The sequence below is a fragment of the Populus nigra genome, chromosome 3 (genome assembly GCF_951802175.1).
Source record: "Populus nigra chromosome 3, ddPopNigr1.1, whole genome shotgun sequence".
Lineage (NCBI taxonomy): Eukaryota > Viridiplantae > Streptophyta > Magnoliopsida > Malpighiales > Salicaceae > Populus > Populus nigra.
The window spans coordinates 8,548,330-8,566,346 of NC_084854.1; the positions used below are offsets into that span (position 1 = coordinate 8,548,330).

At 32.5% G+C, this 18,017-nt stretch overlaps 2 protein-coding genes and 1 non-coding gene across 4 annotated transcripts; all 3 read right to left on the bottom strand.

The window, feature by feature from the left end:
• Positions 1 to 3,053: 3,053 nt before the first annotated feature.
• Positions 3,054 to 4,818, bottom strand: LOC133690365 (large ribosomal subunit protein uL5). Its single transcript, XM_062110640.1, has 5 exons — positions 4,718 to 4,818; positions 4,509 to 4,616; positions 4,361 to 4,403; positions 4,083 to 4,278; positions 3,054 to 3,417 (listed from the first exon to the last, which is right to left on the bottom strand). The coding sequence occupies exons 1-5, from the start codon at positions 4,718 to 4,720 to the stop codon at positions 3,225 to 3,227; spliced, it is 543 nt and encodes a 180-aa protein (XP_061966624.1). The 5' UTR covers positions 4,721 to 4,818; the 3' UTR covers positions 3,054 to 3,224.
• Positions 4,819 to 4,846: 28 nt separating this feature from the next.
• Positions 4,847 to 4,919, bottom strand: TRNAE-CUC (transfer RNA glutamic acid (anticodon CUC)). Its single transcript has one exon. It is a non-coding gene; the product is annotated as a tRNA-Glu (tRNA).
• A 4,960-nt stretch (positions 4,920 to 9,879) lies between these two features.
• Positions 9,880 to 17,215, bottom strand: LOC133688595 (uncharacterized). Of its 2 annotated transcripts, none has more exons than XM_062108129.1 (5): positions 17,080 to 17,215; positions 16,818 to 16,860; positions 10,922 to 11,107; positions 10,715 to 10,754; positions 9,880 to 10,173 (listed from the first exon to the last, which is right to left on the bottom strand). In XM_062108129.1, the coding sequence occupies exons 2-5, from the start codon at positions 16,818 to 16,820 to the stop codon at positions 10,091 to 10,093; spliced, it is 312 nt and encodes a 103-aa protein (XP_061964113.1). In that variant the 5' UTR covers positions 16,821 to 16,860; positions 17,080 to 17,215; the 3' UTR covers positions 9,880 to 10,090. The 2 variants fall into 2 exon arrangements, with proteins under 2 accessions (XP_061964113.1, XP_061964114.1); XM_062108130.1 differs by having other exon boundaries at positions 17,069 to 17,215.
• Between the last annotated feature and the right edge of the window lie 802 nt (positions 17,216 to 18,017).

The window sequence follows — 18,017 nt, forward strand, 5'->3', positions numbered from 1 at the left end:
CACATGAAATGTATTGTTGAGGGTTAGAAGATTTTTAGAAGTCATCTTTAGAATGACTTTACTAACACCTAGTACCTTTGAGATTGATGAATTCCTCATATACAAGTGTTCGCCATTCACTTCTTTGTAAGTGGAGAACATCCTCTTCTTGGTGCAAGCATGTATTATTTTACCAGTATCAACCCACCACTACTTGTGATTTTATGTAAGATTGATTTTGGAAACAAGAGCAAATATATTCATTTCTAAAATTTTATCAGAAAGGTAATCAACCTCGTTGATATTAGTTTAAGCAGTTATTCCCTTTCTTGGATTACTTTGATGGGCCTTATATCTGTAACCCTTAGCAAGACACCATATATTGTTGTAGATAAAACATTTGTAATCAATACTTTTCATTTTCTCATTAAGCATTGGTTTAGGAGCTATATCAGAAGAGTTAGCTTTGTTTTTTTGGATAACTTATTGTCATCTTCTACCCTTATCCTCAAAATAAGGTCTACAACTTCCATTACTTTGCTTTTATGCTTAAGATAGTTCTTGAATTCTTTCCGAGATGGTGACAATATTCCAATAATTATAGCCATTTGAAAGAATTCACTTAAAAGTATATCTTTTACATAAATATTATACAAGCTTAGTTGAAATTATTAAATTTGACTCATAACAAATCTTGAGTTAACCATATTGAAATCTAAAAATTTATCGATTATGAACTTATCCATACCGGCAACTTCAACCTTGAACTTTATAACCAAAACTCTCTAAAATGCCTTTGCATTCTTGATTGAACTATATGCATCATATTGTATTTTTTTTTTCCAATCTATTTAAGATGTGGTTCTTACATTTAAAATCACTATGATTCCATGAATCCAAAAGCCAATTCAATAATGGAACTGAATTTATTATTTGATAAGCTTAGCGTATTTTTCGATAAGCACTTAGCGAAACTCAAGATTGTCACATAAATAATATTTTATGATGTCATATCTTAAAGTTCAATTCATTGAACTTTTCAAGTTTTTCACCATTCACTATAAAAGGTGAAGGTAGAATCCTCATTAACGAAGTAGTACTTGTCGAAACAATATTGGTTTGAACAACCAATTCTCGAGTTAAAGTCATGATAAATATATATTTTTATATAAAACAAAAAAACCTTGAAATTTTTTTTTATCTCAACCTCGATCTACTTTTTCAAGCGATATAAAAACCCAATAATATTTATATCCTCTTGTCAAAAGAAACACTTTTGACACCAAAAGTAGTTATTTTTGTGAACAAAATGGAAACATTCAACCCTTTCTATCTTTTATTTTAAACCTAATGACTGAAATATAAATAAAATAAAGTTTTGAATCAAATTATATAATTTTAAAACTAAAAGGACCAAAAATGATTTTGAACTAGATCCTAATTATAAAAGCGATTTCACCAAGCTTTTAATTTGGGTCCTCTAAATTAATGGTGATTTTTAAAGGGATAAAAAAATGATAAATGAAAGAGTTGAAATAGAAAATATGGATTTTATAGATAGGCAGAAGAGTTTGAACCTATCACATTAAATATTGGTGGAAGATATAAAATATTTTTGTAAGGACCGAAGATTACTTCATATGTTGTGGTTACCTTATCTAGGATAATTGATGCTAAAATAAAGACTTCACTGGAAGATGCACTAGACTAGAATGTTAGACAAAAACCATCTTTATTTTCATCAAACGAAGTCGAACAAAAACATGACTGCGATGTGAGCAGGAAAGTTTTGCTTTCTATATGTCTTGAGTTGGTGAAGAGATAACTATAATCCAACATGAAAAAAAAAACCCTTGATGGATATATAAAAGTGAAGTTTTTGTAGCTAAAAGTGAGGAAAAGGCTTTTCTCCTCGTGCTGAAGCCTGTTCTTAATGATGAATTGGACTAATAAACAACTCTTTCTGCTCAAGATAGACGCCTATTCGACCTACGAGGATATAGTGTTCAACTGTTCATGTTTCTAGGAAGAAAGGAAATACCGAACATGCCTAGATGACAAACTAGATAATAAGCTCATAAATAACTTGACTTAAAAAATAAATTAAAATGACATTCATTTTTTACATAGGTTCGATCAGGTCAACTTAACAAACGATCGTCGACCCGAACAAGTTCAATAAATTTGTTTTTATGAAATTATATTTTATTTAATTATATAATATAAAATGAACCACAACAACAAAGTAACCAAAAAAAATAAACAAATTGATTATAACATGTTTTGAAAAATAAGACAATTGTTGTAAAAACTAAATGAAAATAATATCTAAAAAACAATATTAATAAATCTAAGAATTTAAAAGAATATATATATATATATATATATATATATATATATATATATATATAAACACAAATAAATAAGAAATAAACAAATCATAAAGTTGAATCATCAACAGAAACAAGGTAAAAGGACAGATCTGTAGAAAAAAAAGCTTGATGGCCAAAAAAAAAATTAAGGACAACATATTTTTAAAACAATCATCTTTTATTTAAATAATTGCTATTTCACCTAACTTTCAATTTTCATCCTAACATTTATAATCATTGCTAACAATCAAACCAAATTAATCTTTGATAAAATTATGAATCAACTCAATATCAAGACTTTCTTTCAGACCACAAAAACCCTAAAGGAAAGAGCGCAAAACAAATTATGAAGTTGAATTATCAATTAACAAAACATGAAATAATTAAATAACAAAACCTAAAGGAAAAAAATCACTGTAGATTGGTGATTCTTACTTGAATCTGCCAGCCATTATATGCGGTCATTCTTAGACGCATCACTTAAATACCCTATAACAGGTCATAGCAGTTCAATACACTGCCAACCGTTTTTCACTGAATGAGGGAATCCAGCATACTACTGCTGACCAGCATCTGCAATTTCTCCCTTTACAGATTATGATCTCATGATCATGCAGCCCAGCATGCATAAACAACAATCATGGAGCCCAGCTCAAATAACAAACTGCGGTTCAGGCAAAGAATACCGAACACAAGAAGATATTTGCACAATCTACTCCAGTGAGCATAAATGGCGAGCAAGAAAACCAAGTAGTGTGTAACAGACGCTACCAATTCAAAAATCTCATCAACAAAATTTTAAATTCAGATGCACAATCCTGCCAAATGTAACTAGTAAAAACTTTTAACTCAACCAAGGGAAAAGAACTAGGATCAAATATTTTGGGACTTGTTAAGTATGACTCCTTCATATTTGACTTGGAACCACTTCATTGCGTCGTCCTTTGTAACTCTCTGGTGAATTCCAACACGACTCTTGCACCTACGACGACGGCCAACACGGTATCCAGGACGTTCCAAAACAACATAGAAGTCCATGCCATAAATACCTGTAGATGGGTCGTACCTGGTAGACGAGGATGAAATAGCAAAGTGAATTACAAAAACAGTGTACCAAGTCAAACTAAACCCTGGCACATTCAACTTCAACAAAGTAGAATTACAAGGGTATAAACAGCCTAAGACAAAAAGCTTCTTGTTGGAATTCACCGTGCAAGATATAATGTCAACCAATATTATCACATAATAAGCAGTACTGTTAGAAGGTTTATATTTAACATTAGAGAAAATAAGCAAGGCTACATCACTACACAATACAAAATATAGGGTCATTCAACACTTGTGCTTTGCAGAATCACGTACACCTAATTTATAACTAAATCCACTATTACAAAATATGACAGTCCTAAGGTGTTGTAATCACAACAGCATTATTCTTTCTTCAAAAAAATTATCCATAAACTATTAAGTCAGATTAGGTATCAAACAACAACTATAGAGTACCGTGTGCGAAAAGACATTACAAAATAAACAGAAGTGTTCAATTTGAACTCAAAGCATTTGAGATGCTACTGTTCTTAAGCCAACAACCATTAAAGCCCTGAAAATCCATTGATACCCATTGAATTCATTCCATCATACATGCATAACAAGTACTATAAAGCAATTTCAATAAACCCAACACAATATTTATTTATGGAAATAACAACCAAGCAACATAGAAAAACTCACTTGATGCCAAGATCAATGTGCTCCTGAATACCGAATCCGAAGCAACCAGTATCACTGAAGTTCCTTCTCAAAAGCTCATACTCCTTCACCTTCAACCCACTTTCCAGCAACTGCATAGCCTTGTCTCCCCTCACAGTGACATAGCAAGCAATCTTCTCGTTACGCCTGATCCCAAAAGATCTCACAGTATACCTAGCTGCTCAATATAACAAAAAAAATAAATTACTAATATTTTTTTTATAAACAATATAGAGATACAACAGCAGAAACACAAATACCCTTCGAGAACACTGGTGTTTGACCACTAAGCTGTTCAAGGACCTAACAAACCAAAAAGAAAAATAAAATGAGAGCTCCAAATTTATTTACTTGCAGAAACTTAAGTTTTCGTTGATTTTATAAAGAAAGAAAAGAAAAGGAAAGAACCTTTGCGGCACGGGTGAGGCGATCACCACTCTCCCCGACAGAGATGTTGAGGACCAACTTCTGGACCTTGATCTCTCTCATTGGGTTCGATAGTTTCTTCTCTGAAGCCTGATTTAAGCACAACAAAAACAACAACACTAAGCAACAGCAACAAGAAAAACAACAGTGATGTAGAAATGGAAATTACGAGAAGAAGAGATGAGACAGACCATTGCTGCGGGAGGCGGGAGGGACTGGGGCAGGAAAACAATCTAGTCTTCTTTTTTATAAGATGTAACTAGGGTTCGAATGCTAAATTACGATACTGGCCTTGTATTAGCCAAAAAAAAATAAAACATTTCCGTTGCCGGGACTTGAACCCGGGTCTCTCGGGTGAGAGCCGAGTATCCTGACCAACTAGACTACAACGGAATTACATAGAAGGTGAAGAGTAATATACTGTTAAATAAATTCCCGTTGCAGGCTTCCCGTCACGCAAAAACAATTACGAAATTTCTTTTCATGCTGCAGCATCTTCCATTATAATAAATGCTAAATGGGAAATTATTGTAGATTAATTTTTTATTATTATTATGGATTGTAATAATATTTTTATTTTTTATTTTTTTACAAGATGTTTTTTTGGTTTTTTTTCTTAACAAATGGGTGGTGCCCGTGCCATTAAGAAGGCACGTGTGACGTTTTCCGGTAGCTAAATTAGGTCATTCATTGTATCACTGAATGCGTAGCTATACATCTTTTTCTATATGGTGTGACATGTGTAGACAAATGATGGTTAAATTGTCACCAGTGATAGATTTTTTGTGTTTTTTCTTTTTCTTTCTCTCTCCTAACAACTAAAGTGCACAATTATCATATTTGTTTGTCAAGTTAGACATGGATGTCATACCCAAGTGCCTTGGATCTGACATGGTTTTCAGACCCAGGCATCTTAGGTTTGCCATGGTTGCTAGACTCGTGTGCCAAGGTTAAAAAATTCAAAAAAATTTAAAAGTATGGTTGAATTGTAAAAACAAACATTGCTTCATTTAAGCATGATTTTCATTCATATGTAATAGAACTTAATTGCAAACTCTTTTTTGTTTGACCAACTTATTTTATAAATTTATTGTATTCAAAGGGGAAAGAATATAAAAAAAATATTGAGTTCTAAGTAAGTTATTTTAAATCTTCAAAAATTAACTTCTTTTTTTATGCATTATGGATGAAAATATTAATTTTATATTTCCACCAAAGTGTTGGACAATTTTTAAAATGGTTCATGCTTTTTAAAAATTTAAGATGTTGTTATATGATCTAATTGTCAAAATTTGTTACAATGAGAGTTTATTCTATGTTATAACTATTAGTATATACGGAAATTTGAAATATATGATCATAAGAGAAAACTTTTGAACTTTTGAATTTATACATTATGTTGTAGGAAAAGAAAATATTGTATTTGTAAATGACTTATTGTCCTATTGACTATATTAATTTATGCAATTTTATAGAAGATTTCTTCACTAAAATTAGATATTAATAAAAAAAATTAAGTGAATTTATGGGATACGTGTGATTAATGTCCCAAAATAAAAGAAACAAATATAGAAAAGATAAAAATATATTTTGTTAAAAAAAAAAGATGAAAATATAAAATAAATATGTTTTTAGAACAATTATAAGTGAATTCCTATATTTTCAAAAAAAAAAAATGCATGAGTCTAGCATGGCTGCCGCTAGACCTAGGCACTTGGGTATGCCAGACCTACGTATCTTGGGCTTGACATGCCTAAGCGCCTTGAATGTAGCATGATCATCAGACCCAAGTGCCTTAGGTCCAGCATGACTGTCAGACCCAAGCATCCTGGGTGTGACATGGGCCAAGTATTTTGGGTCTGGCATGATGCTGAACCCAAGGCGTCTGGGTCTGGCACGATCGCCACACCCATGCATCTTGGGTCTAGCATGATAACCCGACTCATGTATCATGGATCAGGTATGTCTGTCTGAGCCATGTATCTTGGGTCTCACATGACAACCAGATTTAGGCGTTTGAGTCTTGCATGGCTGCCAAACCCATGTATCTTGGGTCTAGCATGTCCGGGAGACCCAAGACGCTTGGGTCATATTAGACCCCAGTATCTCGAGTCTGGTATGGCCGCCAGACTCAAGTATCTTTAGTGTGGCATGACCACCAGACCCAAGACGCTACGCTTTGGTCTAGCATGGTCGCCAGACCCAAGACGTTTGGGTTATACTAGACCGAAGACGCTTGGGTTATACTAGACCTAAGATGCTTGAGTCTGGCATTATAGCAAGACAGACCCAAGACGCTTGGATCTCGCAAGGAGTTGAAGGGATGTTTAAAAATTAACTCACTTAATTAGATTTAATAACACTATTAAAACATTCTTCATATTCTTAATATTTTTTTACATTTTAAAAAGTATCGATATTGATCTGCTGCGAAGCGTATACCAATATACTAGTTTTCAATTAAATAATGTTGAATTAATACATCACGACAAATGTAGAAAAACTTAAGGAAAAAAGAACTCAATTTTGATAACATTTAATTAAAATATTAATAAAAAAACCAAAGAAATACCAAACTAGTCTTGATTGATTCATCCATAAAGTGCTAATAAAAAGAAAACAAAGAAATATTGATCTAATGTTTATTGATTTGTCTTGCATTAAATTTTGATTCATCAAGCTCACCTTCTCTCTTATCTCACGCTTTCTCTATAAAACACAAATTTAGAAGAAACATCCAAAAATAAATTCATGGTTTAAGACAAAATCAAACATAAATTTAGCTTTTTCATCACCTTCTTTTCTCATGATTTGGTGTTGGCATTGATTTCTCGAAACTTGGCAACAAAATGTATGTTTTCATTCTTTTCTTGAGTTGAGATTTCAAAATTTATGAGTAGTGCGTTTAGTTATTGTTAAATCATTAGGATATATGTTTTATTTCTTTGATTTAACAAAAAAAAATTAATAAATTAATTGTTTAAAATTAAAAATGTAAATCCTGAAGGTATAATATTCCTAAGCAATTATATTTTTTTTATGTTCAATTGATAAATTTTAAATCCCCAAACATGTTTTGGAGAGTGGGAAACTTGTTATTTAAATTTTTATGAAAAAACCCAAAATTAAAAAATTAGGGTTAATGTTCACAAAACCTTAATTTTTTAATTACTGTTCAATTCATTTATAGTTAGTATTAAATTAGTGTATTGCCCTAAACAATGTAATAGGACACTCATACTTGATGCAGTCTATGGATTTAACTATGACTGTAAGTGAATATTTAAGCAATGCAAGTTTGTTATTACAGTAAATTTCTATGTAATGGTACCTATATATAAGAAATTTAAAATCTCATTTTATTCTCAAGTTATATAGTGTGATGAACTTTGAGATGACAGAGAGTAATACTTATTCTTAAATATTTTTGTAAGCTAATGGTGTGAGAGTAGTATTCTCACACATCATGTTGTTATATTGACTCATTATTGCTTGCTTTCTCCTTTGATCCGGATTGTCATTCTTTATATTCTCAAATTAAAGGAACGTGACCAAATTGGTAGTATATTTGGACTTCCTTAATGACACGGATTAGCCTTGGTTACTTGATATATTTAACCAATATATTTAATATTTCAAAAATACCTATTTCTCATGGTTTAAAAAGTATAGCTATTTGACGTCTTCAAAATCAAATTTCTCCATCAGAAGGCTTTTTAGCAATTAAGAAAGTCATAATAAAAACATGTACTTTCATTCACTATATGAAAAAGTGCATCAAATATATGTGTCAATTCAGTATACTTTAAATCCTAATAATTTTTCTATACATACTTAAAATGTTGAGTATCGAGTCAAGATAAGTTTAAGATCTCAAGAGGTTAAGGTGGGCATTCGAAGGTCAAGTTCAAGACCCTTAGTTTTGAGTCCTGGGACATTAATAAAAGGTTAGGCCAAGACTATGTATGAAAACGCAAGGGGCAATCATGTTTAAGTCTGAAACACATTGGGTTTGAGACTGAATCTGATCCATAGTGCTTAAAGGTTAGGTTTGAGGTTGTCAAGGGTTGGGATGACGTTGGGTTTAGGACACTCAATTTTAGGTCTAAGGCATGGTTCAAATAGAGACAAGGTTCAAGATGCCCTGGTACAAGATTGGTGCACATGAGGATTGAGTCATGACTAGGTAAGGAATAATACCATACTAGCTATGTGGCTAGCACTTTGTCACAAAGTGAATAATTTTTTTTTTAATGCAAAAAAAAAAATTGTAAGTATTTACCATATGTGTTTAGACACCAACAAAAAAATTATAATTATAAATAAAAAAATTATTTATATTTTTTAAAATTCAATCTAATTTTTTAAAATTCAATAACAAAATAAGGTTTTTTTTAATAAAAAAAAATTTTAAAAACAAAGAATGGAAATAAGTCAATAACGAAATATAAGTATTTATAAAGAACAAACAAGCCAAACACATGGGTAAGCCCATAGAAAAGCTCGACTCGCATGCTAGGCCCATTAGAAAAGGCTTAGCCCACACACCCTGTATTTTTATTTCTTTGCAATATTAGGGTTGTCCACCCTTTTATAATTGTTTCCTATTTAATTGAAATAAAAAAATAATACAAATAAAAAAAATAACATAAATAATATGTTGTCTCCTAACTCAATTTTTAGTGACCACAAGATCACTGAAAAATTAAACTTTATATTTTTTCTTAAGAACTTTATTTTTAATCTATTTTAACATAAAAAATCTAGGAAAATACTCCAAACATGTTGATAAACTCATTTATAACCTTAAACAAACCAAAATCAACATAAAATTAAAAAAAATCTTGAGCTTAAATCTACCATATGAGATAAGATAAGGGGTAAAAAAAACCTAGGCTAAACTTATCCGATAAAACTCTTTGATATCAAAATTAACATTTTTCATGGCTAAAATCAAGGTCAATTAAGATTTTACTTCCATCAAAATATAACCACTCTCTCTTTCTTCTCAAAGAAGGCACTAAAAATAAAAAAATAAAATTTTAGATTAAAATTACATTTTAGAAATATTGAAGGAACAAAATTTTATAATTTAAAAAGTATGAGAACCAAAATAACTTTTCAACTGAATTTCAAAATTACCATATTTTCAACATTTTTTTCACTTTAGTCCTTTTTTTCCAATTTTGCCCTTGCTCAACAAATTTGAAGCAATTAAACTTGAATTTAGCCTTAAAAAAAAAAGCAATCAGCCAAAAAAAGTATATGATGACCAAAATAAATTAAAAAAAAATTTACCACAGTTAGTCCACAGTTTTTCCCACGACATTTAAAGTTTCGTATAATACCCCAGTTTTGGATAACGTAAGCATAAGTCCGTGCATTTTATAACACTTGCAACAAAACAAGTTTTCAATTATAAAACAAGTAAAAATAGAAAAACCAAAATCATAACAAAAAAACAGAAAAATGAAAATTATACCATTGCACTATAACAATACGAAAGCCACAAGCAAGTGGCAAACTGTATCTGCACTTAGCAAGCATTTTTCTAGCAAGTTAGGTCACCAATTTGTGCCATCTGCATCACGAGACTGGTAAAAATCATCAGGCCGCACAATGTTGACATCCTCAAACTCATTGTCATCTGGAATCATGAAAGAAAAAGAACATCAAACCACCTCAAGATCTTTTAAATTTCATTACTGTAATTCCTAATCAAAATATGTTTCACACATGCACGGCCAAAAAATGCAAGCCATGGATAGTGTGCTGCAACTACTTCATACTAATCACAAGCCTAATACCTGCATTACTTTTACCTTGTTATTCTATCATAAAAAAGGGCAAGAAAACACAGGTTGCCAGTATCCATCTCAGAACTATTGTCTTAAAAGTCAAAGCTGATTTACAACAACTTCCAACTATTTTAGTGAGACCTTGTCGCAGATCATTAGCTAAATTTGCATACTGGAGTTGGTCCATGAACATTAGTTAAAAGCCCATTTCATAAAAAAAAGGTCATATATGCTATGGCTGAACTCTCTCCAATAATAGAAAAGGATGCAATGACACTAAAAGGCAGTTGGATTAACTGCTTTGCTTTGTGTAAGAAAGGAACATGTCCAAGTTCTTATCTAAATTAAGTATCCAACTAAATTAAGAAAATCAAGGGATAAGGGGACAACCTTTTCTTAAGGTTAGTGCCACGACAGCATCATTTTCCACCTGAAAAAGGCAAATGTGAATTTATTCAAAATCTCAAATAAAAACTCAACAAAATAGCAAACAGTCAAATGCCACCAGAATATGACATTTTGAAGTAATCTAGATCTTAAGAGTCTTGCCCCCCATAAACATAGCATCATAACAGTCAAAAGGAATGTAATTACTACCTTCTGCTCTGCCAATGACTTTGAATCCTCCAACACTTCCCCTGTTCCCACTAAGATCAACCGCTGATCATTAACTGGTTGATCAATAAGGACATTTAATTTCTGCTTAATCTCCAGAGTTTTCTCAGTTGGATCACACTGGATAAAGTAAGTTGTCTTGTTACGCTTAACCCGGATGTACATAGCCTGTACAAAAATTTATGTAAAAAACAATCAAGAGAGTAGAGGGACCAGATGAAAATGGTTTTAACGACTAGAATAAATATGCAACACATTTGATGGAACAATAGTTTATTCTAATTATTTTCTGGGCCAGTCTATAGAACTTCTGCATGGCAATAGTAAAGCTTCCATTTAAAACAAAGTGTGAAGCCTTACTAGAATTATTGAACACTATGCAACAAATACATCAAAAGCACAACATAATGGTAGAAATATTATTCCCATACAAGGATATTATAGGCACTGAAATAGTATAAAGCTCACTATTTCAATCGCTCAACATGTAGGACTTTTTCCAGCCACACAGCTCAAATTTTAATCTAAAACTCTAGATCAGTATGCCCACAAGCTCATCAAGTAGTTGGCTGTTGTCACTTCTCATCTCAAAGCAGTAGCAAGTCTTTTAGTTTCATGTAGTGAGAAAGATGAAATCTCCATCTGTAAATATGTAAGAATGAATTGCAAGGGGGCGGGGGGTTTCGGCAAGGCATCTCTAGTCATTAGTCACTCTAAATGTAAGAAAAATCAAAACCTCCAGTTCTGGTTTTAAGTCGAAATAGGGCTCCATTCAAAATAACTATTCTTTCTTTGTAATGATTGCCTGACAACATGCCAACTCACACAACATTAATAAAAGGAGGTGATCTTATGCAGCACTTCATGATTCACTCAATGTAATAGCTGCAAGGAATATGGACATATTGCTATCCATTGTGTGCAGAAGTATTGTAATCACTGTAAGAAGCCAGGACATATTATCAGAGACTGTCATATCCGTTCTCATAATCACCGGATTAATGCCTATCAAGCTACAGTTGATTCTTCATCGTTCATTGTTGATTATTCATATCCGTTCTCATAATCACTGGACTAATGCCTATCAGGCTACAGTTGATTCTTCATCGTTCACTGTTGATGATTCATCTATCCTTACTCCTGAGGTGGTCAAGTAGATGATTATTTTTGCTTTTATAACCTTGGGACTTCAAGGTAATGGTTTTCTACCATTAAAATCTTGGTTTGTTGATTTTGGTGCATCTAATTATATAACTAGTTATGCTAACACTCTTCACAATATTCGGCCATGTACGAGATCATTACAAATTACGATCGCTAATGGTAGTCAGTTACCTATTCATAATGTAGGAGATGTTAATTCCTCTGCTAGAGATGTATTTGTATCTCTTGAACTTTCCACCAATCTTAATTAGTAGGCTAGTTGGTTGATGACGATTGTGATGTTTTGTTTTCTCGTAATGATTGTCTTGTGCACGATCAGGTGTGGGGAAAGGTACTCGTGAAGGGGTCTAAAGTTGGACACTTGTTTTTTCTGCACTTTTCCGTTCTTCCAGTTATTCTATAGCTTGCACTATTGTAAACCATAAAAGTGAAATATGGCATAAACATTTGGGTCATCCTAACCCTGTTGTCTTATCTCATTTAATAAACTCCGATTTGTTAGGCAATAAAGATCAATTTTCATCCTATATTTCTCTTGATTGTTTCCACATGCGAATTAGGTAAGATCAAGTCTCTTTCCTTTCCTTCTCATAATACTCATGCTGAAAAATGTTTTGATTTGGTTCATAGTGACGTGTGGGGTATTTCTCTAATTATATCTCAAGAACATTAGAAATATTTTGTTACATTCATCAACGATTACAACCAATATACCTGGATTTATTTTTTTTGTTCTAAATTTGAGGTATTTTCTATCTTTCAACAATATGTTACACATGTTGAAGCTCAATTTTCTTCAGGTATTAAAGTGTTAATGTTTGATTTAGGTGGGGTATATATGTCTCGTGAATTTCATGAGTTTCTTAACCAAAAAACATGGTCTCCCAACATTTTTGTCCCCTATACACCTCAATAAAATGATGTTGTGGAACGTAAGAATCATCATCTACTAGATGTTGCTCATACATTATTGCTTGAATCTTTTGTTCCCTTTAAATCCATCTAAATAATAGATTACCCTCTAGTGTTATGAAATTTGAGACTCATTATTATTGTCTTTATCAACATCCTCGCTATCTTGACATGGATACCTTTGGTTGTGTTTGTTTTGTTCATTTGCCTTCTTATGAATGCAACAAATTGTCTACTCAATCTGTTAGATGCGCTTATATGGGTTATAATATTTCTCACAAAGGTTATGCTTGCTATTATCCATACTCTAATAGATTTTGGATATCTCGTCATGTTATTTTCTTTGAAAATCAATATTTTTTTCCCACTCATGTTGCATCCGTTCTTGAGATACCTATTCCTTCATACTTTGATCTACTCCTGAACAATTCAAGCCTAGAGTTGTGTATGAACGACAATGCCTAACTTTACCTCTTCTTGATCCCAACCTGCCATCTAAGCCTATTTAGACGATGCCTTTCATGATTGAGCTGGATTCTGACCCTATTCCTCACCATTCTAACTCTTGTCCTTGTGATTGGCATGTATTTTCTCCTACATCATTTCATGCTACTTTGTCATCTATTCCAATTCCTACATGTTATTCTGAGGCAGTTAAACATGAATGTTAGTGGGATGCCATGGTAGATAAGCTTCGGGCTCTTAAAGATAATCATACCTGGGATGTTGTTCCTTGCCTAACTACTATTAAAGCTATTGCTTGTATGAGAGTTTACTAGATCAAACTTCGTTCTAATGGGACTTTAGATCGATATAAAACACGGTTGGTTACTCTTGGTAATAGACAAGAATATAAGGCGGACTATGAGAAGGCTTTTGCTCTAGTCGCTAAGATGACTAAAATACAGATTGTTATTTTTATTGCTGCTTCACAAGGTTGGTCGCTTTATCAAATGGATGTCAAAAACACCTTTCTCCATGGTGATCTTAAGAAGAAAGTTTGCATGACAACACCTCCCAATGTGATCACCAATTCTTCCTCATATGCCTGTTAGTTGAAAGGCTCTTTATATGGACTAAAACAGGCTCCTCGAGCCTGGTTTGATAAATTTCAAGCCATCTTGCTTCAATTTTCTTTTCAGCAAAGCATGACTCCTCGTTTTTTTGCAAGACATCTACGGGTATTGTTCTTCTCCTTGTCTATGTTGATGATATTGTTATTACCAGGATGGATTCCGTCTTGATTACTTGTCTCCAACTGCATCTTCAAGCCTCGTTTCATATAAAGGATCCTAGTTCGCTTACATACTTCTTGGGGTTGGAGGTTTACACTGATCCCTCTGGTATATTCCTAAATCAACATAAATATACATAGGATTTGATTACTTTAGCAGGTATTTAGGATACCTCTTATGTGGATATTCCTTTGGAGGTTAACGTGAAATATTGTCGCGAGGAAGGCAACCTCCTTCCTAATCCTACCGAGTTTTGTCAACTAGTTGGGAGCCTAAATTATTTGTCGATCACACGACCTGATATCTCTTTTGCGGTTCAGCAGGTTAGCAAGTTTATGCAATCTCCATGTCATCTACATTTAGCCATTGTTCGTCGTATCATTCGATAGCTCAGAGGTTCACATAGTCGTGGGTTGTTCTTTCCTGCCGATACTCTTCTTTGCGTTGTTACATTTAGTGATGCTCATCAAGCTGAATGTCCCAATACTCATTGCTCTATTACTAGATGTGCATGTTTACTGGCGACTCATTAATCTCTTGGAAGAGTAAGAAGCAGGAACGCGTGTCCAAATCCTCTACAAAATCCGAATACTGTGATATATCTGCTACTTGTTCTGAGATTGTTTGGCTACGTGGTCTGCTAGCTGAGCTTGGCTTCTCTCAACTAAACCCCACTCCTCTTTATGGAGACAACACCAGTGCCATTCAGATTGCGGCCAATCCTTTTTTCATAAGCATACGAAGCATATTGAAGTAGATTGTCATTCTATTCGGGAAGCTGTGGATACTCGAATCATCACTCTTCTGCATGCTTCCACTGATCTTTAGCTTGCTTACATCTTTACCAAGGCTATGACCCGACAACGCCATCAATTTTTGATTGGCAAATTGATGCTTATTGATCGACCAACATCAATTTGAAGGGGGATGTCAGTCAGATAAGGGCTGACATTAATTAAGACCATATTAATTATAGGATTCTAATCGTATGCTAATTATATAGTTGTATATATAGTTTTCGTATTTAGCTAGTTGGTTATGGGCTGTAATTATTTAAGGCCATATTCATTATAAGATTCTAATTGTATGCTCTAATTATATAGTTGTATATATAGTTTCCATATTTAGCTAGGTTGGAGCTGGAAATCAGCCTTGTAATTATGGATGTATTATGCTATTTGGTTCTATATAATGGAAGGAACTTTGTATTGAGAGACGCATTCAGACAAAACTCATTGTTTTTGTCATTTTCTACAAATGGAATTGCTTTACACTCAGTTGTCTTGTTACACTTAGCTCAGATATACAAAAATCTAAGTAAAATTCAAACAAGAGTAGAGAGACCAGATGAAAATGGGTTTGAACCATTGAAAAGAACAAGTAATGCATTTGGTGGAATGATTTTTTATTTATTGTAATAATTTTCTAGGCCATTTGGTAGGACTTCTAGTAAAATAGAACTGTTGAATAGCAAGAATAATGTTTCTAGTGAAAACCAAGTTTAAGGCCCTATCTTGAATGGTTGAACAGGATGCAATAAATACATCTAGAAATACATTACAAAGGTAGAAATATTATTCTCATACAAGGACATTATAAGCATTAAGGTGGTTTAAGCTCACAGTTCCAATGGCTCAACATTTAGAAACCTAATGTTTTTTGGCCACCTACAGCTCAAATTTTGATCTAGAACTCTAAATTATTATGCTCACAAGCTCACCAAGTTGTTGCCTACTGTCACCACTCATCTAAAGGTATAAATGTTTTAGTTTCATGCAACAAGAAAGAGCCTTCATCCCTGAGTATAGGTAAGAATGAATAACCAGCATGGTTAGTGATGAGCACAAAATGAAAATTTTTTAGGGTAATTGTTCCAATTCTCTGTCTCCTAAATATAATCTCAACCAACTGAGTCTATGCGTTTAAAAATGCTTAGTGATGAGCACAGCAAAATAACGCAACCAAGCAAATAGCAATTTCAGGCTCTTCAGCTACTCATGCATCATTCATTGCCTATATCAGTTTCAACTGCATCCACTTAGCACAAAATCCGTCAATAAAGAATCTTGTTAACAGATACAGAACTCACAACATTAACCATCCAAGATTGACATCTGTTGTGCTAACAATCTTTGCTAATATGACCAAAGATTTTCTAGTTTCCACACTAAGGGAGCTTCCATATATTTTCAACATGGTCATGAACAAAATTTCTGTCACCAATCACCGAAAATCTACCTAAGGCATATCATCATTATTATAAAAGAAAACAGTAATCGTAGCTATAACACTCAATTGGACAATCAAATGGCCGTAAATGCCAACTCCTACTTGGTTATCTTGTAACTAACACTAGCCTATCACCTACTTAGCAAGCACAAAGGAAGACAATAAAGATTAATTATTTTCGTACCGAAAAAAAAAGAAAAAATAATAATTTTGATGTCCAAATTCTTTCAATCATTCAATAAAAGAGAAGAAGATATATCTGTGCCACTTTTCTTCAAATGGAATTGCTTTAACCATGAAAAAACTGATGAAAACAAAAGGGTATAAAATGCCCATACCATTTTAATTTTTTTGGCAAGGAACTTGATAAATCAATCACTCCTGCAAAAGAAAAGGAATACCCATAAGCGTTGGCCTCCATAGAGTAAACAAATAAAGCACAATTGTCAATTTTGGTCAATCAATTAAATCCCAGAAAGTATAAGGACCATTGAAATTACAAAAGAAAAGGAAGGAATTGAAGTGAAGTGAATAAACTTTAAATTTTAATATGAAATGCAAAGAAGAGAGTAGTGATCAAGGAACTCAACTGAAACGTACCCACTTGACTTCACCCAACTGACGGGATCGTGAGCTCTTCACGATTCTGCTTTTGAGATCTCTCTTTTTTCAAATTGACGAATCTTCGAATGCTGTTTTTGGAGCTGTTTGGCAGCAGGGTTTCGGCAGTTTTTTAGTCGATAATATTTTTTGTTTATGAATTATTTTATATTGTTGGGGTAAAAAATAAATTTTAAAAATTAAAAAAATTATTATTTTAATATATTTTCAATTCAATCACTAAATACTATTATAATAATAATAAAAAAATGAATTTATATTAAAAAAAATTACCCTACATCCTATAGTTTTCTTCATCTATCAAGTTTTGAAAAATTATACATTTTGTATTTATCTAAGTTTTTAAATTTAATAAAAAAAATATAAATTACTTTTATATATAATATATCAAAAACTCAAATAAAATTTTTTTCTCATCCAAACACAATTTTTTTCTCTTTAAATATTATGTTCTCTATTTTTTTTTGAACTTAAATCAAAATCAAATTATATTTTTATTAATCAATTTTTTTCTTCTCATGTTGTTGAAACCTATCTCTTTTCCTGAGAAGTATATATATATATATATATATATATATATATATATATATATATATATATATATTCTTTTTTTCTTTCTCAATATATCTTCAATTTGTTTGATTATTTGAATGACAACCTGTTTGAATGCTTGAGTTGCTGGAAATAAGACCATCTTCGTACCATAATGTGGTGAGAGTAAATGAGATACGGTCCATACGGATGCATAGAGACATATCATGCTAGCTCCAAGACTGTGTTCCTCTTCCAAGACCTGGAAAGAGGCTCACCAAGATTGTGGCTTTGGTGAGGTTGCGGGTTTACGGTTGAAAATGATGACGTGTGTTGGATCAAGAGGGTGTTTAAATAAGAGGTAATTTTTATTTTTTAAAATAAAA

What these genes read in the sequence shown, in the direction of transcription:
- LOC133690365 (XM_062110640.1), bottom strand. An exon ending in GCCTCACCCGTGCCGCAAAG is followed by an intron (nt 4,404 to 4,508) that starts GTTCTTTCCTTT and finishes TTGGTTTGTTAG; the next exon opens with GTCCTTGAACAGCTTAGTGG. An exon ending in AACACCAGTGTTCTCGAAGG is followed by an intron (nt 4,279 to 4,360) that starts GTATTTGTGTTT and finishes TATATTGAGCAG; the next exon opens with CTAGGTATACTGTGAGATCT.
- LOC133688595 (XM_062108129.1), bottom strand. An exon ending in AGTCATTGGCAGAGCAGAAG is followed by an intron (nt 10,755 to 10,921) that starts GTAGTAATTACA and finishes TGCCTTTTTCAG; the next exon opens with GTGGAAAATGATGCTGTCGT. An exon ending in GGCACTAACCTTAAGAAAAG is followed by an intron (nt 10,174 to 10,714) that starts GTTGTCCCCTTA and finishes TCATGATTCCAG; the next exon opens with ATGACAATGAGTTTGAGGAT.